The sequence below is a fragment of the Osmerus mordax genome, chromosome 16 (genome assembly GCF_038355195.1).
Source record: "Osmerus mordax isolate fOsmMor3 chromosome 16, fOsmMor3.pri, whole genome shotgun sequence".
NCBI classification, from domain to species: Eukaryota; Metazoa; Chordata; class Actinopteri; order Osmeriformes; family Osmeridae; genus Osmerus; species Osmerus mordax.
This window is the reverse complement of record NC_090065.1, coordinates 2,625,881-2,644,560: the sequence shown is the minus strand read 5'-3', so window position 1 is coordinate 2,644,560 and position 18,680 is coordinate 2,625,881. Positions and strand designations below refer to the sequence as shown.

The 18,680-nt window shown below is 50.4% G+C and overlaps 1 protein-coding gene across 1 annotated transcript in view; it reads right to left on the bottom strand.

The window, feature by feature from the left end:
* The window catches only part of pard3ab (par-3 family cell polarity regulator alpha, b), a 127,918-nt gene that overhangs the window by 64,225 nt on the left and 45,013 nt on the right, over positions 1 to 18,680 (bottom strand). The window contains 4 exon segments of the mRNA XM_067252895.1: positions 527 to 621; positions 13,324 to 13,467; positions 13,742 to 13,929; positions 15,854 to 16,034. Coding sequence (XP_067108996.1) covers positions 527 to 621; positions 13,324 to 13,467; positions 13,742 to 13,929; positions 15,854 to 16,034 — 608 coding nt within the window.

Here is an 18,680-nt window from a genome sequence, read left to right as displayed (position 1 = left end):
ATGCAGGATAGGGAAAAATCTAAATTATAAGTCTGTTGATAATAATACGAATACTACAAATGCTATTTGTAGTATTCGCACAATTGTATGTACAAAGAATGCAGCTCAAAGTGCTGTACATTAAAATCACCAATGTTACTATCACCATGGAGATAAACCAGGTCAGTCAGATGGTTACCAATAGAGAGACTTGTGTAGTTCAGTTCCACCAATCACATTTAAGCAATGAGCAGTGGTTTTAAAGAGATTTTCTCCAAACCTGCATTGAATGACATTACTGGATCAACAAACATTTCTTGCAAATTCATTCAAACAATGAACACAAAACTGAAGGTCTCCCTAGCTACCTGGAAAAAAAAGTTGTTTCACTAAATGAAATGTTATCGAATATCTACCTGGAAAAAATATAATTTAATAAAATGGGAATAGTAAAGTTTAGTTGATCAGACATCATTAGGGGTTAAGACATGAGGGTTAGGAGAGACTTCCAAGCCAGGGAGAACAGCTTGCGAACTGGACAACTTACTCTAGTGACCTCACGGGGGTGTGGTCTACACAGGAGTCAGCTCGGCCAATCGGTTCGATGCGTCCGTTCTCTTCTTCCCGCCCGTCCACCTCCTCCTGGAAACCAGACAGACAAACGCATCAAGATGATTTCATTGTTTCTCAATTTACAGTAAAACGATGTTCCTGGTGTCTTACAGGAACACACACACACACAGAGACACACACACACACACACGTACGCACACTGCAAAGACAAAACGTCATAATCCCAACCGGTTGGACAGTCTCCTCCATATAATAGCGCATTAGCGTCTCCCGCTAACCTGATAGAAAGGCCAACCTGACCTGGCATGTGCTGGTCTACTGCTCATGGCTGAACCCTCTAAGCCAGAACACCAGGCTGGCCCTGCATTCCCTCCAGGGCCCTGTCGACAGAGCCTGGCTCTTTGGTGTGATCATGTCTGACTGTCCACTTGATCTCCAGGGGAGGGGGTAAGAAAGGAGGAAAGGGGGAGGAGATAAAGAAGGAGGTGAGACAGAGAGGATGAAAGGGGAAAGGGATAGAGAGAGGAAGAAAGAGTGGAGAGAGAAAGGGATATAGAGAGAAAGGGATAGAGAAAGGGAGAGAGAGAAAGGGAGAGGAGAGCAGAACCCAGACACTGGGTCATTAAAATTTAATTGTGCCACCCTGAGGAGGGTTTTGCAACCCGCCACTGCAACGGCTGCCTCATCAGTATGAAAATGAGAGCGCCGCTGTTGCCTCTGGTTGCCGTGGCAACGTGGCATTTGGTTTCGAGGGGGCTCCCACTGGGAAGGGAACGGGGTGGCAAGCCTGTCAATCTCAGTGTTGAGGTGGGAGGTTGGACTAGGCCCAGGCTAGTTAGCTACCCTAGACCCAGCTGCCTGGCCATATATACTAACTAGCATGTAGCATTCCAGGCTAGCTACACAGAAACCAGGCGCCTGGAATCCTTTTTGACACCGTCACAAACACAAAAGTTTTTAGGAAACTTTTTTTTTAAATATTTTTTTCAACCTTTCAAAACTTTTTTTTTCACACACACACACACACCACACTTATAGTTTTTATAGAAACCCCAAAAAATTGACAGAAAAATAAATAGTTAAGTAAACTAATGATACCAGAAAATATCTACATAAGTAGGCTACTTCGTTACTTCACATGTCACAGTGCTACCGTTTGAACTGTGTGCTACTGTACAGGGATGGTGGGAACGTCGAGCTCCCCAGTTCACAGACACCGTCAGACAGACAATAACAGACTCAAACCCTAGCGAGGGATGACAGGACCGCCCAGACCAAATTAAACATTCACACCAAATTCCCCTAGACGACACTGTCTGTAACGAGAACATAGCCAGCTCACCTTCAGGGGCAGTTTTAGGACCGGGCAGCCGCCCGGGGCGCCATTTTTTCATGTCACGTGGGGGGCGCACGAGCATAAAATAAATAAATAAAAATATCTGCGCCGAAGCGTTGTTCTCTTTTCTATCATTTCACTGTGTGGGGAATTGGCAAATTGGCGCCCCCTTCAGGCAGCTGCAGGCACCCCTGCTTGCTGAGAAGGTGCCGCGCACAGAAACTGTGTGAAAAAAGGGGAGGGGGGCAGACAGCTCACCTGACTGGGTCTCCCAAATGGAACGGACAAGGGGGGGGGAGGGGGGGGTCCACTGTATAGTGCAATACTCTACATTAGTGGGCTAAAGTCAGTTGCACCTCGACTTTCTTCCAAATAACGCACATTTCATTCATAATATTATAAATATAGGCCTAAAGTTCCTGCACATTTTGTTTTTTTTAATTGTGCGAAATGGCTAATAAAAATATGTAACACAAAACGATTGTGGTCACCAAGGTGAATTGGTTTAGTCTTGACTTCTGGTTGTGAGTGACAGTGTTTGGGGGGATGGAAAATCTGTTGACTGTTAAGTGCCAAAGAAGATGGACAGGAAAAGGTCAAGTAAGCCATGCTATTTGCTACAACTATATTTTGTGACAAAAGTATAGTTTAACGTCATAACTAAAAGTGTTCCTCCCTAAAAGTTATATCAACATAGCATGTAATAACAGACATTTAGCGTCTAAGGGCATGTTTATGTAACCCTCCTATTATGTTTGGTGTCAATTTGACCCCAGGCTGTTTTAGCTGTATAAAACATAATCGGTCTTACCACAACAGCCTTTTGATTTCAATGGGGGGGGGGGCGCGAAGGGCGTCTCGCCCTGGGTGTAATTCTATGTAGAACCGCCACTGCTCACATTCATCGTCGCATACACTATCGCTACCGTCAGTCCCGTAGCGTCGATGCTATAACGGCTCTATCTCGGAGGACAGGGTGCATTCACAGTGACAGTGAGCGACGACAGGAGACAGAGAGGGTGCGAGACAAGAGACTTTGGTTCAGTGACACCACTGTCCTTATCACCCAGGACACGATGCTAGCACCAACCAGTAATTAACGTTAACGATAATGTTTACCGGTTAAACAGTGCTGCCAATGTAGCAACAATGTCGATTTTTATGTTCTTCAAAATGAGCATTCCTATAGGCATCGTAATGACCAAACAACAACAGCTCTTCATTAGTTCGATCTTCGTCTCAACATGGCGAGTGGTTAATGAGAATGGTACAAATGAATATCGTTTGTGTGTTAGCACATTGGCTGACATCGTGGCTGTTCTCCCAACTTCACATTTGTTTACCACACCGTCTCCACTTCACGGTTCAAAAGTCACCGCGAGGAAAACCGCTCGCTTCCCTTCCCGTCCTTATGGTCCACCCAGACCTTCCATTTCCTGAGGTTTCAGACAGAGTGGTTGGACCACGGTCTAAATAATATATGCATGGACTGGAGGTTAATGGTTAATGGTTGCTGGGAGATAGACAGGTGGGGTGTGGAGGGGGGTAGATGGGTTTTTCAGCCGAGTCATTGTGTGTTTCTTGGTCCTGAAACAGCGGCAGCCAGCTCTGCAGTACTAGGTGGATCGTCTCATTAAAGTTTAATAGGGGAGTCCATTGACTCCCTCCCCCCCCCCCCCCCTTCCTTTCTGTTAGTAAATGAAGTGGTCCGTGTTGCGAGCACTGGAGAGTGCTGCACTTAATGAAGTGAGGTCTCAACGCCCCCCACACCCCGTCATACTCTAGACACATTTGAAGGAACACACGTTTATAGGCAGACACACACACACGCACCATTTTAACCTTAAACATAGCAATGCACTTGCATCCAGAGATTTTCTGCCTTGCACACACCCAGAGGCACACTAACAGACATACTCTCTTTAACACACACACACACACACACACACACACAAGCCTGTCTGTCTGAACCGTTCCACATGTCTATCCGGTCCTCCTGGTGTTTGAAAACAAGAGGAAGACCTGACCTCTCTCATAACTGCCTACCTAACCTATCCCCTCGCTTCCACACACCATATGTGTCTTCAGAGAGGGAGAGGGAGAGCAGAGAGAGAGAGGGGGAGGAGGAGGGAGGGAGAGAGAGAGCAGAGAGAGGGAGGGGGAGGAGGAGGGAGGGAGAGAGAGAGCAGAGAGAGGGAGGGGGAGGGAGGGAGAGAGAGCAGAGAGAGGGAGGGGGAGGGAGGGAGAGAGAGCAGAGAGAGGGAGGGGGAGGGAGGAGAGCAGAGAGAGGGAGGGGGAGGGAGGGAGAGAGCAGAGAGGGGGGAGGTGGAGGGAGGGAGAGAGAGAGAGAGCAGAGAGAGGGAGGGGGAGGGAGGGAGGGAGAGAGCAGAGAGGGGGAGGTGTAGGGAGAGAGCAGAGAGAGGGAGGGGGAGGGAGGGAGAGGTAAAGAGAGCAGAGAGAGGGAGGAAGCAGAGAGACAGAAGGAGAGCTCCTGGGTCATTGGGTGTGTGACCCTCCTCAGGAAGCCCCTCTTGAAAGGCCAGACTCAGTTCCATTTGTTGATGATGTGAGACGGGGCATCCACACAGGCCCCAGGTGTTCCATGCATGCGTGGGAACACCACACATCACTCAAGGTGGGCTTTCATTACCCAGCTCATTCAATTAGTCATCATCCGATCCGTCAGCCATGCAGACAGACTAGAGAGAGAGATATAGAGAGAGACAGAGAGAGAGAGAGACAGAGACACAGAGAGAGAGAGAGAGAGAGAGAGAGAGAGAGAGAGAGAGAGAGAGAGTGTGGCTGAGGGCCACGTTTCCAGGATACAGAGGAGCTCTGGACGGTAAACCCAAACAATACGGAGCATCCATGTTGTTTTCAAACACGGGATCCTCATTGTGCAAGGCCCCCTTCTGGTGTTGCTGTTGTGTGTGTGTGTGTGTACTGTATGTGTGTGTGTGAGTGTGGATGCGGTGTGTGTGTGTGTGGATGCCGGTGTGTGTGTGTGTACTGTATGTGTGTGTGTGTACTGTATGTGTGTGTGTGTGTGTGTAGATGCGGTGTGTGTGTGTGTACTGTATGTGTGTGTGTGTACTGTATGTGTGTGTGTGTACTGTATGTGTGTGTGTGTGGATGCGATGTGTGTGTGTGTGGATGCGATGTGTGTGTGTCTGATAGCGTCTCTTCCTTGCCAGGGCCAGGCAGAGAGAGCTCTGTAAACAAGCCCAAAGACACTGTGAGAATGTGTGTGTGTAACACGCGCGTGTGCGTGTAACACGTGTGTGTGTGTAACACGTGTGTGTGTGACACGTGTGTGTGTGTGTAACATGTGTGTGTAACGTGTGTGTGTGTGTGTGTGTAACGTGTGTGTGTGTGTGTGTGTGTGTGTAATACATGTGTGTGTGTGTAACATGTGTGCGTCCGAGAGAGAGAGATAGGGGAGTGTGTGTCTGCGATGGAGATAGTGGGTTTATGTGTGTGTGTATTTGTGTTGGAGAGTGTCAGGGAAAGTGTGTGTGTGTATGTGTGTGTGTGTTGACATGTGAGTCCGCCTCTCTGTCCATCTCTGTCCTACCAGAAGAGGAAATGCAATAACAGTATCAGCGAAATGAGATTTCCAGCCCTCTCAAAATGACAATGAGCTGAAATCCACTTAATTCACCAGCAATTTCTGCTTTCCATACAGTCTTACAGCACCAGCATCAACACAGCCGCCCAAATAGCAATCTACATACTAATGTGCTGGGGGGTAAACACACAGTCTAATCAAGAAGAGGAGCCCATCAGGGCAACTTTCCGGAGATTATGTCCTACACAAACTCACTATCAATGTCAGCTCCGAGTTCTGCTTTGAAGAAAACCTCCAAATCCATTCAACACCATCAGGCTGAATGAAGGTAATTTCACCGAAGACAAAAACACACGAGGCGAATTCGACGTGTCGTTTCTTTCCCTGCCGTGGCACGGACGGAGTTGCCCCTATTTTTATAAATCAAGCTCTCCTCAAGTAGCAGAACGCATTAAGAATCTTGGTACACAGTGGATTCACAGCTAGCTACCATGCTACGGTAAACTGTGGAATCACAGCTAGCTACCATGCTACGGTAAACTGTGGATTCACAGCTAGCTACCATGCTACGGTAAACTGTGGATTCACAGCTAGCTACCATGCTACGGTAAACTGTGGATTCACAGCTAGCTACCATGCTACGGTAAACTGTGGAATCACAGCTAGCTACCATGCTACGGTAAACTGTGGATTCACAGCTAGCTACCATGCTACGGTAAACTGTGGATTCACAGCTAGCTACCATGCTACGGTAAACTGTGGATTCACAGCTAGCTACCATGCTACGGTAAACTGTGGAATCACACGCCTCACCACAACCCTTAGAGGTTTTTAATCACGTCCTTTGTGCAGAAGTGTCTTGCTCTCTAGATCAACGAAGAGAGAGGCTTCCTTCCTGCACAGGGTCAAGAAACAGTATACTTTCATATAGAATGACCTTGAGTAAACAGCTCAGCTCTTAGCCATCACTGACTGACACAGGACTCTGCAGGAGCCAAAGAACTGACACACACACACACACATACACTCTCCTGGAGAGTTGATTTGCTTGTTTTGAAAGCAATCAGCCAGGGAGGGAGGTCTGAGTTGAGCTAGGCGGCGGTCCAACACATTCGAGCGGTTTCAGGTTGTGTTTGGTGTCTAAACACCGTCAACATGAGCGCTGGACAGGTGAGGGGGGGAGGACTGGGGGGAGAAGGTAATGGAGAACATGTGTGTTGAGGCTCCAGTTTGAACTGAATGGACAGGCGCAGACACACACACACACACACACAAGCTGCACACACCCAAACACACTCACTGGTGCAGCACACACACACATAACGCAGGTACACACATGGTCAAAACGTACACAAACACACACCTTGAGAACACAACGTGGGCCTTTCCCCTGGAGGACCCAGAGAACCAGACCCCAGGGAACCCAGACCCAGAGAACCCAGACCCAGAGAACCCAGACCCAGAGAACCCAGACCCAGAGAACCCAGACCCAGAGAACCCAGAGAACCCAGATCCAGAGAACCCAGACCCAGAGAACCCAGATCCAGAGAACCCAGATCCAGAGAACCCAGACCCAGAGAACCCAGACCCAGAGAACCCAGACCCAGAGAACCCAGATCCAGAGAACCCAGACCCAGAGAACCCAGACCCAGAGAACCCAGACCCAGAGAACCCAGACCCAGAGAACCCAGACCCAGAGAACCCAGACCCAGAGAACCCAGACCCAGAGAACCCAGACCCAGAGAACCCAGATCCAGAGAACCCAGACCCAGAGAACCCAGACCCAGAGAACCCAGACCCAGAGAACCCAGACCCAGAGAACCCAGACCCAGAGAACCCAGATCCAGAGAACCCAGACCCAGAGAACCCAGACCCAGAGAACCCAGATCCAGAGAACCCAGACCCAGAGAACCCAGACCCAGAGAACCCAGACCCAGAGAACCCAGATCCAGAGAACCCAGACCCAGAGAACCCAGACCCAGAGAACCCAGATCCAGAGAACCCAGATCCAGAGAACCCAGACCCAGAGAACCCAGACCCAGAGAACCCAGACCCAGAGAACCCAGACCCAGGTCTGCTGTACATCCCCCTGTTTCAGCAGCACTGTTCCACCGAGTCATTATCCACTCCACCTACAGCTGATGGGGCTCCCTGCGTCTCTCGGGTAATGGTGCTAGGGTGTGTTTGTGAGGGCTCGCGCGTGTGTGTGTGTGTATTGAGGGGAGTGATTTCTCACTCCGCTGAGCACATCAAACACACTCTAACGGCGAACAGAATTAACAGGCTGCCGTTTGCCGAGGTGACGGTCGTTTGGAGAACAATGCACACGACAACAGAGAGAGAGAGAGAGAGAGAGAGAGAGAGAGAGAGAGAGAGAGAGAGAGAGAGAGAGAGAGAGAGAGAGATGAGAGAGAGAGAGAGAGGAGAGAGAGAGAGAGAGAGAGAGAGAGAGAGAGAGAGAGAGACAGAGAGAGAGGGACAGAGAGTGGGATAGAGAGACAGAGAGAGAGGGACAGACAGTGGGATAGAGAGACAGAGAGAGAGGCTTTGCAGCCCACACACACAATAGAGACCTGACACACAATGGGAACCTGCCTTTTTTCCAAGCAGCACTTTATAGATTTTCCTTTAGTTGAAGCCAAGGTTTAGCCAAACACGATGGTTCTGTGGACCGAGCCTCATGAAGACCTGCTGTCTGACAGCTGACATCTCCAGGACACACGCAACACACACCTGAGAACTTTCTTTCGGCAGGAAGAAATGTAACAGAATAGCTTTTGCGCTAAGATATCCAGTATGTTAGGAGTGACCTTCGATCCGGAGATCTGCGGTCTGAGTCTCATCCCTGGCTCTCAGCCTCACTCTCACCTCCGCCCCTCACCCCCGCCCCTCACCCCCGCCCCTCACCCCTGCCCAGCGAGGCTGTGTCCCCAGGCAGGACATCATCCGGTGGCCAGCCAGACTAGAGACTTTTACTACACTTGACTCTCATGTTGTGTTGACTGAGAGAAAGTGAGAGTCCAGGCGTGAGACCGACTCCCAGTGTCCAGTGGGCCTGAGAATGCGGGCCAGGGCAGCTGTACGGCCCCTCTGAGGAATGCAGGCCTGGATAATGGTGACACGCGCTTTCACACTCCAAGGGAGACTTGTCAGGGAGAAGACCATTATCCTCAACAACTAGTCAGGTGGCTGGGAAGAAGAATATTCAAGCCGTGAAGCTGCCGTCTTAAGGGTGCATTTCTCCTTGTTTTTCTCTCTTTTCTTCTTCCTGTGTGGTTGTTCATATCTCTCTCACTTCCCTTTCTCTCTCTCTCCCTCTCTCTTTTTTCCCTCCGCCTCTCCCCCCTTTTTCCCTCCCTCCCTCTCTCCCCCTCTCCCTTGCTCTGTTTCTCTCTCTCCCCTTCTCCCTCCCTCCCTCTGTCCCCCCCTACCTTGCTCTGTTTTCTTTCTCTCCCCTTCTCCTCCTCCTTCCCTCCCCCTACCTCTCCCTCCTTCCCTCCCTCTCCCTCCTTCTCTCTCTCTCTCCCCCTCCCTCTCCCTCCCCCTCCTTCTCTCTCTCTCCATCTCCAGATCCTCATTATGGTGGAGGTATCGTCTCCAGGGTATTCCACCGTGCTGATCTGTAGGTGCAAAAGGTTTGAACTCCCCTCACGTTTTCCCCAGCTACAACTACAGCTTCAACATTTCAGATAGATTGCATCAAGTTGAGAATCAAAGGCTGCCACTGTTCGTTTTTTTGTCTCGTGAGTATTTTAGAATCTTACGTCCAACTGAATTTGACTTCACTCTGCAACGCAAGACTTGAGATGTGGATTTATTGAGTCACTCCGAGCCCCTGACAGCAGAATGTCAGAACGAGCCAGCACAAACACACAGAGCTGGAGCAAAATATCTTCAGCCAAGACCCTGAACTGTCAGACCCTCACACACACACACACGCACACACACAGAGCCCCTTAGATAAAGTGACACACACAGAGCTGTTAACATGGGCCAGGGGAGTTCAACTGACAGTCTTGGGTCCAGTAAGGGACTGCTCCAGGGTTAAAGGTGAGCACTAGCTTAGAGGTACCCTGATCCTGTGTTACTGATCAACCAAATCAGTTAGAGCTCCGTTTGAGGTGGATAACACACTTTAACCCCCCGTACCTTTGATCTGGTTTGTCGTCGTCGACGACGGCGATGTCGACGACAAACCAGCCACCAGCCCCTGTAAAAGATGAAAGTGCGTTCCCTTTCTCTGCTCCTTCATCTGGGTTCCCCCTCTCGTTTGTTCGCAGCTAACGAGAAGACCAGTAGACAAGTAACCACGGCAGCTAACGAGGAGACCTGTAGACACGTAACCACGGCAGCTAACGAGGAGACCTGTAGACACGTAACCACGGCAGCTGACAGGAGAGATGGGATCTAACCAAGCCTTTCCCAAGCCTTTCCCAGAGCGCACGTTCGACTGCGAGCATCTCTCATGTGCAATATTGATGTCGGGGAGAGGGGGTGGGGGAGAGGGGGTGGGGGTCAGTTTGGGCTTTAATTAGCACACGCCGTAGGTTGAATGCTACGACAACACGGCGTGTTCAAAGCCTGTGTGAGAGAGACTCTCTGCCCCAGGTGTGTCCCTCAGGGGGATATAGACAGGCCTTTCTTCTCCTCTCTCTCTCTCTCTCTCTCTCTCGCTCTCTCGCTCTCTCTCGCTCTCTCTCTCTCTCTCGCTCTCTCTCTCTCGCTCTCTCTCTCTCGCTCTCTCTCTCTCGCTCTCTCGCTCTCTCTCTCTCTCTCGCTCTCTCTCTCTCGCTCTCTCGCTCTCACTCTCGCTCTCTCGCTCTCTCTCGCTCTCTCGCTCTCTCTCTCTCAGCTAGCAACCATCGCCCACCGGCTTTCTGTCACATTAAAACAAACGAGAACAAAGATCAGAGAGAGAGGAGAGGATAGGAGAGATAGAGAAATTGATACGGAGATAAAGGGCGGGGGGGCAGATAGAGGAGGGGGAGAGAGAGAGGGAGAGGGGGGGTAGAGGGGGGAATAGAGGATGTGTGTGTGAGAGAGAGAGAGAGAGAGAGAGTGAGAGAGGCTACAGAACAAGAGAGAAAGGTGGGAGATAAAGGCTAGACCAATAACAAGGAGTTGAGAATTAGAGCAGAGGCAGGACAAAGGGGCGAGAGAGAGAAGGTGATATACTGTTTATATAAAATAGAAAGAGAGAGAGTGTGTGAGTGAGTGAGTGAGTGAGTGAGTGAGTGAGTGAGAGAGGGTGATATACTGTTTACATAAAGAGAGAGTGAGAGAAAAGAAAAGTGAGATACAGAGAGGAGGGGGAAATGGAAAACCAAACAGAGGTGCAGGCGAGAGGTAGATTAAGCGAGGGAGCGAGCGAGCGAGAGAGAGGGAGTCAGAGAGGATATGAATGAAACGAGACCTTCTCTCCAAATGAAAGACAAGCACCTCAAAACAAAAGACTTAATGAGGGGAAGCAAACAAGAAGAAGATGTTGGTGCAGTAAATGAAGCCCGACCTCCCCCCCCCCCCGTCCCCCCCCGTTTCGCTAGGCCAAACCTGGCTCTGCAGCAGCACCTGCTGGCCGGTACACAGGAGCACACTGCCCCTGGAGGACTGGAGAGGCACTGCGCCCACATTCAGCTGTCTTATTAGGGAGACACACACACACACCGAACACAAGCACATGCAAAAAGACACATGCACATATGCAAAAAGACACATGTGCGAAAAGACGACATACACACACACAAGAAGACACACACGCAAGAAGACACGCACAGCCCCTCTGTATCTCCCAAGCTAAAGCGGGGGTGATTTATGGCTCATCGGTGTGGCTGTGCATGATTTATCATGCTGAAGCAGGGAGCAGGCCTCACCTGGGGAACTCCCTCTGCTACTCTCTCTGTGGGGGGGGGGGGGGAGGGGTTCATCTTTTATGTGTGTGTCTTGGACATTTTTCTGTGTGTATGTGTTTGTGTACGTGTGTATGTGTGTGTGTTTGATTGTGCAAGCCACACTCCTGCATGTTGGGGTGGGCGTGCATTCGCACCCATCAATACATCCCAGTCTCTCCTCCTTTAACTGAAGACCACAGCATCAACACACCCTGTTGTGTCGCCAGAGAGAACAACTATGGCCTCAAATAGGTGCTTAAATACACACTAATTCTTACAAACTGTAAATTAAAGTAATGTCTCCAAGATTTCTTTGGTTGGTGTCTGAAGATGCCAAATCATAGTGAGGCAGGTAGCACATCTAGTAGAGGATGGCTACACCACAACATGAGAACAGACCGGCTGTTACCAGACCTCCTGGATGAGAGGTGAGATCACAGGTTTGAGACGTACACTCGCGTTCACACAGAGACTAAATTCTAACTAATACACTTCCTACCTGCAGGTGTAAGGACGGTCCACCAGCGGTTTGCCGTCTCCAGCATGTCTCTGACAGCCCCAGCCCAGCCTGCTCACCCAGGCAGGGTGTGAAGCTAACAGCCCCGAGGCAGGCAGGCCCATCAAACGGCCCAAAAGCCCTCTGGTGCTGTACGGAGCCTTGAACACAGCCTTGCTCTGCGGCTGAAAGCTTTCACATTCCCGTCACGCCGCTAAAGTAAGCAGATGAACACACGGAGGCTCCGCTCGATCTAAAATCATTAAGTGTAGATGTTTATTAATGTTCCCCCGCTACTGAAGGATCCTTAGCTCCCGTCAATGCTAAAACGTGTGAGTGTGTGTGTGTGTGTGTTTGTGTGTGAGATTTTCTCCTCTCTCATCGGCAGGGCTAGAGGCAAACAAGAACCTGAGGCATGCCTCAGAGCATCGCACACACACACACACACACACACACACGAACAAAGACACACATACCTAAACAAAACAAGTGTTTGTGCTGCAGGGGGCACAGGGTGTGTGTGTGCATGCGGACACACACCCATATACCCCAGTGTGTGCACACACACACACCTCCCCGCTCCAGTCACACGGTTGTCACCAGACAGTGTGTGTCAGGGGTGTTCAGAGGGGCGGGGCTTCACCTGCAGCTGATTCATTAAAACCCCTCCGACAGCTCTCCGAGCACTCTGCGCGTTGCCATGGCTACGCCTCGGATGACGGAGCCGGATCCGCCGTGTCGCAAAACTATCGGCGACTCACACTCCCTAGCAACACACACACACTGTCACACACACACACTGTCTCACACACACACGTCCTCGACCTCCTAAATAAGCGTTTCCTGGAACTTAAAACTTATTTTCCACAACACTCCACTGAGAGACTTACTGAGGGACCTAGGGTTCCAGCCTGGCAGAGGTTATGTGTGTGTGTGTGTCTATATGTGTGTGTGTGTCTATATGTGTGTGTGTGTCTATATGTGTGTGTGTGTGTGTCTATATGTGTGTGTGTGTGTGTGTGTGTGTGGGATAATGAAGGCTGTGTGTGTGTATGAGTAGTTTGTGGAGGGGTGGTAGAGTGTGTGTGTGTGTGTGGTGAACTGATAGCTGGCCGAGGGGGTGTAGATATTGTAATCCCAGATCAGCAGCTGCTGCAGAGGAGAGGCAGGGGATCGAAATCTCTCAGAAGGCCAAACATCCTCTTCATCTCAAGAGTCGTGTCACCAGCAATAAAAGTGAGATGGGAAGTTAAATACCGCTGTGAGTGAGAGACCAGAACTGAACCTGGGGTCATCTGGAGGTGCTGCTTCTCACACACGTATGCTACACACACACACACAACCGCCTCTCCACAAACCAACCACACACACACAACTGCCTCTCCGCAAACCACACACACACACACACACACACACACAACTGCCTCTCCACAAACCACACACACACACAATACCCCTCCACAAACTACTCATAGGTTCCTACCTGTTCCTGGCGCTCCAGCCACCGGTCTACCATGGGGTGGTTGGCGCTCAGCGAGGACCGAGCAGTCTCCCTCTGGAACTCTCTCTGATTGGTCCAGCCCCCCGCGTCCCTGGGAAGGCTGCGGTAGGTGTCCAGACCTTTAGCCTGTTCACACGCACAGAAGGAAGACCTCGACAATCAACATCCCCGCTGTAAAGAGGTTTTCCCCAACTACTAACAGACCAAAAGCGGGTTGCAGGTTAGCGGGGTAGCAAATTAGCAGACAAGCACGTTAGCAGGCTAGGAAGGTTTGCGGGCTAGCACGTTAGCAGGCTAGCACATTAGCAGGCTAGCACGTTAGCAGGCTAGCACGTTAGCAGGCTAGCACGTTAGCAGGCTAGCACATTAGCACGCTAGCAAGTTAGCAGGCGAGCGGTACCTTTCTCTCCAGGCTGTTGGTGCCGGTGGAGTGATGGTGGGACTTGAGGAAGCCGGCGGTGGTGGACCACCGCGTGGGGTTCCTTCGGGACGGTTCTTCTGGCTGGGCCCCCCGGGGTTCGGAGAAGGGGCCATTCACCGTCAGCAGCAGGGCGGGGTCGCTGCTACGGCGCACGTGGAGGGGCATGTCTGGAGGGGGGGTACAGGGGCATGGGCGGACAAGAGTGTTTTTAACAACAGAACAGGGAGAGAACGGAGACCTCCTACGTACTATCTAGCTTGAGGGTTTAGTTTGGTTTAGGTGCCTTTTTATGGGGCCATGAGAACCCCTCTGTGACATAAAAAGGGCTGTACAAATACGTTTGATTTGGTCCACTGGAGAAACAGATTAGCAAGGGGGTTGGGGGGGAGACAATATTGTGTTTAGAACAGAATTCATGCATTTAAATGTTGTTGTTTTTTGTCTAGAAGTAAGTAAGGCTGACTATATATGTAAATTTCTAATGGACTCGTCGATTCCAAAACGAGTGCTGATAAACATGAAGAGAACGCTAAACCTCCGTCAGGAACGGGGAGCGTGGGAGTAGGAGGGGTCGGAGGTTAGCAGAAAACACAACAGCCTCTGAATTAGACAAACAATTACATGTTTCTGCGGTACAGCACACACACGGTTAGGGAGTTGGGCTATTAATCAGAAGGTTGTTGGTTCGATTCCGGCCGTGCCAAATAACATTGTGTCCTTGGGCAAGGCACTGTCCCTGTACTTACTGTAAGTAGCTCTGGATAAGATCGTCTGCTAAATGACTAAATGTAATGTGAATGTGTTTGTGCGGTACAGCGCAAAACACAAACAGCCAGTCAGCCACACTCAGTCCTCTCCCTCCAGGCTGTTCCAGCCTCCCATGAGCCCGTCTGACTGATAGGAGCCCACACAAGAGAGACGAAACACAGCCGTGATGTTTAAAACATCCAAGGGCCTCCGGTGCCAAGAGTCCGATTCTCACGGCCAGGACGCTGGGAGTGACTGGGCGGCCATTACTCGATGGCTCATCTTCAGTCTTCCAGAACGTTCTAGAAGCTTCTTCGGTGACACGTCGCCGTCGAGTTTGTTTATGACGAGGAACTGGAGACACTTGAACAGTTGTGTGGCTGTGTGTGAGAGTTTGTGTGTGTAGGCGTGTGTGTGTGTGAGAGTGGTGTGTGTGTGTGTGAGTCTCGCAGGAGAGAGAGAGAGTGTTGCTGTGTGTGTGTGTGTGTGTGTGAGTCTCGCAGGAGAGAGAGAGAGAGAACAGAGGGGCAGAGAACACAGTGTCCTGACAGGTCAGACCACTCCTGCCAGAACTACAACTCCCTTGAGGCGATGCACAGACAGACCGTCATCACACTGCTTTAATTAGCACTGGGCTACGGTTAATTGAATTGGGATTCTGGATTTCATAAGGCTCACAACAATTATTTCTCCTGAACAACGTACGATCTTTCTCCTTTTGCTTGTTTGAACAGTAGCAAAGAGCAGGCGTTTCTATTATCGGTGGCAAGATTAAAATCTTATCAATTAAAATCGGTATGATAACAGCACCTCCTGGGAGATTAAAATGTATGCCGTCAAGGCAAAGTTCCAAATTTCGATTTAAAAACATAAATATTCTGCTGTAGTCATTCTGAAATGCAAATTAACCTAAGGTAGAATTCATTACTCCGACTGGGAGATGGGTGATTTAGCCAGATATAATTACAGTATCCAGACTTAAGTTAGGTTCATTACCGCATATTCAGATCTCATCTCAGAATCTCATTATATCTTGTCTGACCTCTATGAGGCCATCTATAGTGCAGATTATCCACAAATCCAAGTTTTTCTGTAGACGGCGCAATGGAGCAGTCTTTACTAAGCACAGAGTACCCATCTCCTATGTGGAGAGAACAATCCAATAGGAGAAGGATCGACAAAGAAAGAGGAAGGTGAAGACAAAGAGTGAGAAAAAAAAAAGTCGTTCAGCTTCCTTGATCTTCTCCCTGGCTCAGCGTTCATCTTGGACAGGAAGTGACAAGCCTGTGCTTGAGCGGTCGACACCAGCGAGGGTGAAAGGACGGGGAGTCGCGTGACACTTACTGGTGCGGAGGGCGGACGGCGTGACCTCGATCTCGCTGGCGGCCTGGTAGGGGTGGAAGGCCGACACGGCGCTGGTGTTGGACTCGCTGGCGAACAGGTCCGGGCTCTGGGTCCCTGTGGAGCTGGCGCTGGTGCCATCCCCCCCGAGGTGAGGGTCCTGCTCCTCGTACACCGCCACCAGCTGAGAGAGAGAGAGAGAGAGAGAGAGAGGGGGAGAGAGAGAGAGGGGGAGAGAGAGAGAGAGGGGGAGAGAGAGAGAGAGAGAGAGGGGGAGAGAGAGAGAGAGAGAGAGAGAGAGAGAGAGAGAGAGAGAGAGAGAGAGAGAGAGAGAGAGAGAGAGAGAGAGAGAGAGAGAGAGAGAGAGAGAGAGAGAGAGAGAGAGAGAGAGAGAGAGAGAGAGAGAGAGAGAGAGAGAGAGAGAGAGAGAGAGAGAGAGAGAGAGAGAGAGAGAGAGAGAGAGAGAGAGAGAGAGAGCGAGAGCGAGAGCGAGAGCGAGAGCGAGAGCGAGAGAGAGAGCGAGAGCGAGAGCGAGAGCGAGAGCGAGAGCGAGAGCGAGAGCGAGAGCGAGAGAGAGAGAGAGGGGGAGAGAGAGAGAGAGAGAGAGGGAGAGAGGGAGGGGGAGGGAGGTCAAAAGGTCAGTAAAAGATGCTGGTCTCTTTCTATACCCCGTCTCTGGCTCAGCAGCACCTATCAGACACTATCAGTCCAGGATGTGGTCATCATGGCGTGAGATGAGTGGGCGCGTCTACTTCATCTTTCTACTACGGGGGTCAGATGGCTGAGCGGTTAGGGAATCGAGTTTGATTCCAGGTCATGCAAATTACGTTGTGTCCTTGGGCAAGGCACTTCACCCTACTTGCCTTGGGGGGAATGTCCCTGTACTTACTGTAAGTCGCTCTGGATAAGAGCGTCTGCTAAATGACTAAAGGTACTACAACTAAATGGCCGCCCGGCTACAAAACATGAGTCGGTGGTTGGAAATCTTTATATCGCTTCTCCAACACAGGTTGGTATAAATTCCACATGTCACCGCATTAATTATGATTCATCTCTCCACTTTTTCCATGGCTGTGTCACTTTAAAGCCCTGATCACACCCGCTCATGTGTCTCCTTTCTGGGAAGACGTGTCGGTCTTCCTCTGCACGTCTTCAAAGCTGCCCGCCTGCCAAGAGGCTTATCCATTCCAGGGCTTTAAGGCCCTCAGGTTGATTAGATTTGATATCCATACCATCACTAGCACATCCACAGGCCAGTGTGTGTGTGTGTGTGTGAGCGTGTACGTGTGAGTGTGTTTTCAGCTGGGTCTGGTTAGCTTCCCAGGCAATGACAGGAAGGATACAAGCTTGTTAAAAGGGGATATTAACAGTGCAGTCACACGCTGGCCACATTAAAAACACATTTCTTCCAGTGTGCCTCGTGCCTGAGGGCTACCATTGCTGGCCCGGTCTCTACCTCTATCCCCCCACAGCCATAACAGGACTACAAAAAGGTCACCAAAACAAACGCAGTCCATATCTATCCGCCAGTGGGTAATGTAGTTTTTTTTCTTTCTTTTTTCTTTAAATGAATATCTGACTGTTTCCTACAGCCCACTCTCCGTGGCGGAGTGTCTGCTCTGGTGCATTCATCCGGCTAGGTCCGAGAGCCCTGCATCATCCCAGCATGCATCACTGGACACCCTGGTGGGTTTCTAGCCGAAAGGGCAGAGAGAGACGAAAACTCACTCTCCCATCAGCCCCCTGCAGGGCGGAACCACAGAGCTCGAGTGACATCATTAGAACCCGGCTTCCCCAGGGCAGACACATACTCACGCTGTAGGAGGGGTAAAGGTCAGAGGTCATCTTGTAAAGGAACAGCAGGTGTGTGTGTGTGTGTGTGTGTGTACGTACTGTATCTCCTGCAATGCAGATCTTCTAATAAACCCTAAAGCCCAATTATAAAAAGCCACAGTTGTTAAACTGTGCACCAAGTGAAGTCAACTCAGCAAAACAGGCTCTCACGACCAAGTCCCCAGGGGTACATAATATATCAGAGATAAAAATAAGACTCACCCGCTTTTTCACAGAAAACCTTGTCATCTGGTGCCAATTATAAAGTGGCCCATGGAGGGAGTATGCCATAGAGTCCAGCCTGGGTGTTTATTTAGGGCCTTGAGCCTTCTGGATGTAGCTAGGAGGATGTGGGATATAATCGCATACCATGACAAACAAAACCCCAGCGAGAGAGCTCATGGGGTACGTCACTGCCCCCCTGGTCCGGAGGGACCGCAGCCGACCCTGACCTCCTAACCCTACAGTATGAGTCATGCTGATGACATGCTCTCTGCCTCCTAACCCTACAGTGCGAGTCATGCTGAAGACTGAAGCTCTCTCTGCTTGTCTTACAGTGCTCCCTCTGTGGGGAGAACTGGTGGAGTGGTGGGGGCTTGTAGGGGGGGGGGGGGTCAATGTGGTGGTGGGGGTGGTGGAGCTTGGAGGTGATGATGGTGGGGGTGGTGATGGTGGGGTTAGTGATTGGGGTGATGGTGTTGGTGAAGGTGGAGACATGCAGCCCTGGCTGTCTATCCACACAAGAAAACACAACCCCACCCCCCCAACCACAATCCCCTTTCCGTCTCACATTTAATTGCTACCTGTGTTGACAAGCACAGACATGATCCCCCACCATAGGTGAATCATTGCGGCACGGCTGTGTACTGTACACACACACACACACACACACACACACACACACACACACACACACACACACACACACACACACACACACACACACACACACACACACACACACACACACACACACACACACACACACACACACACA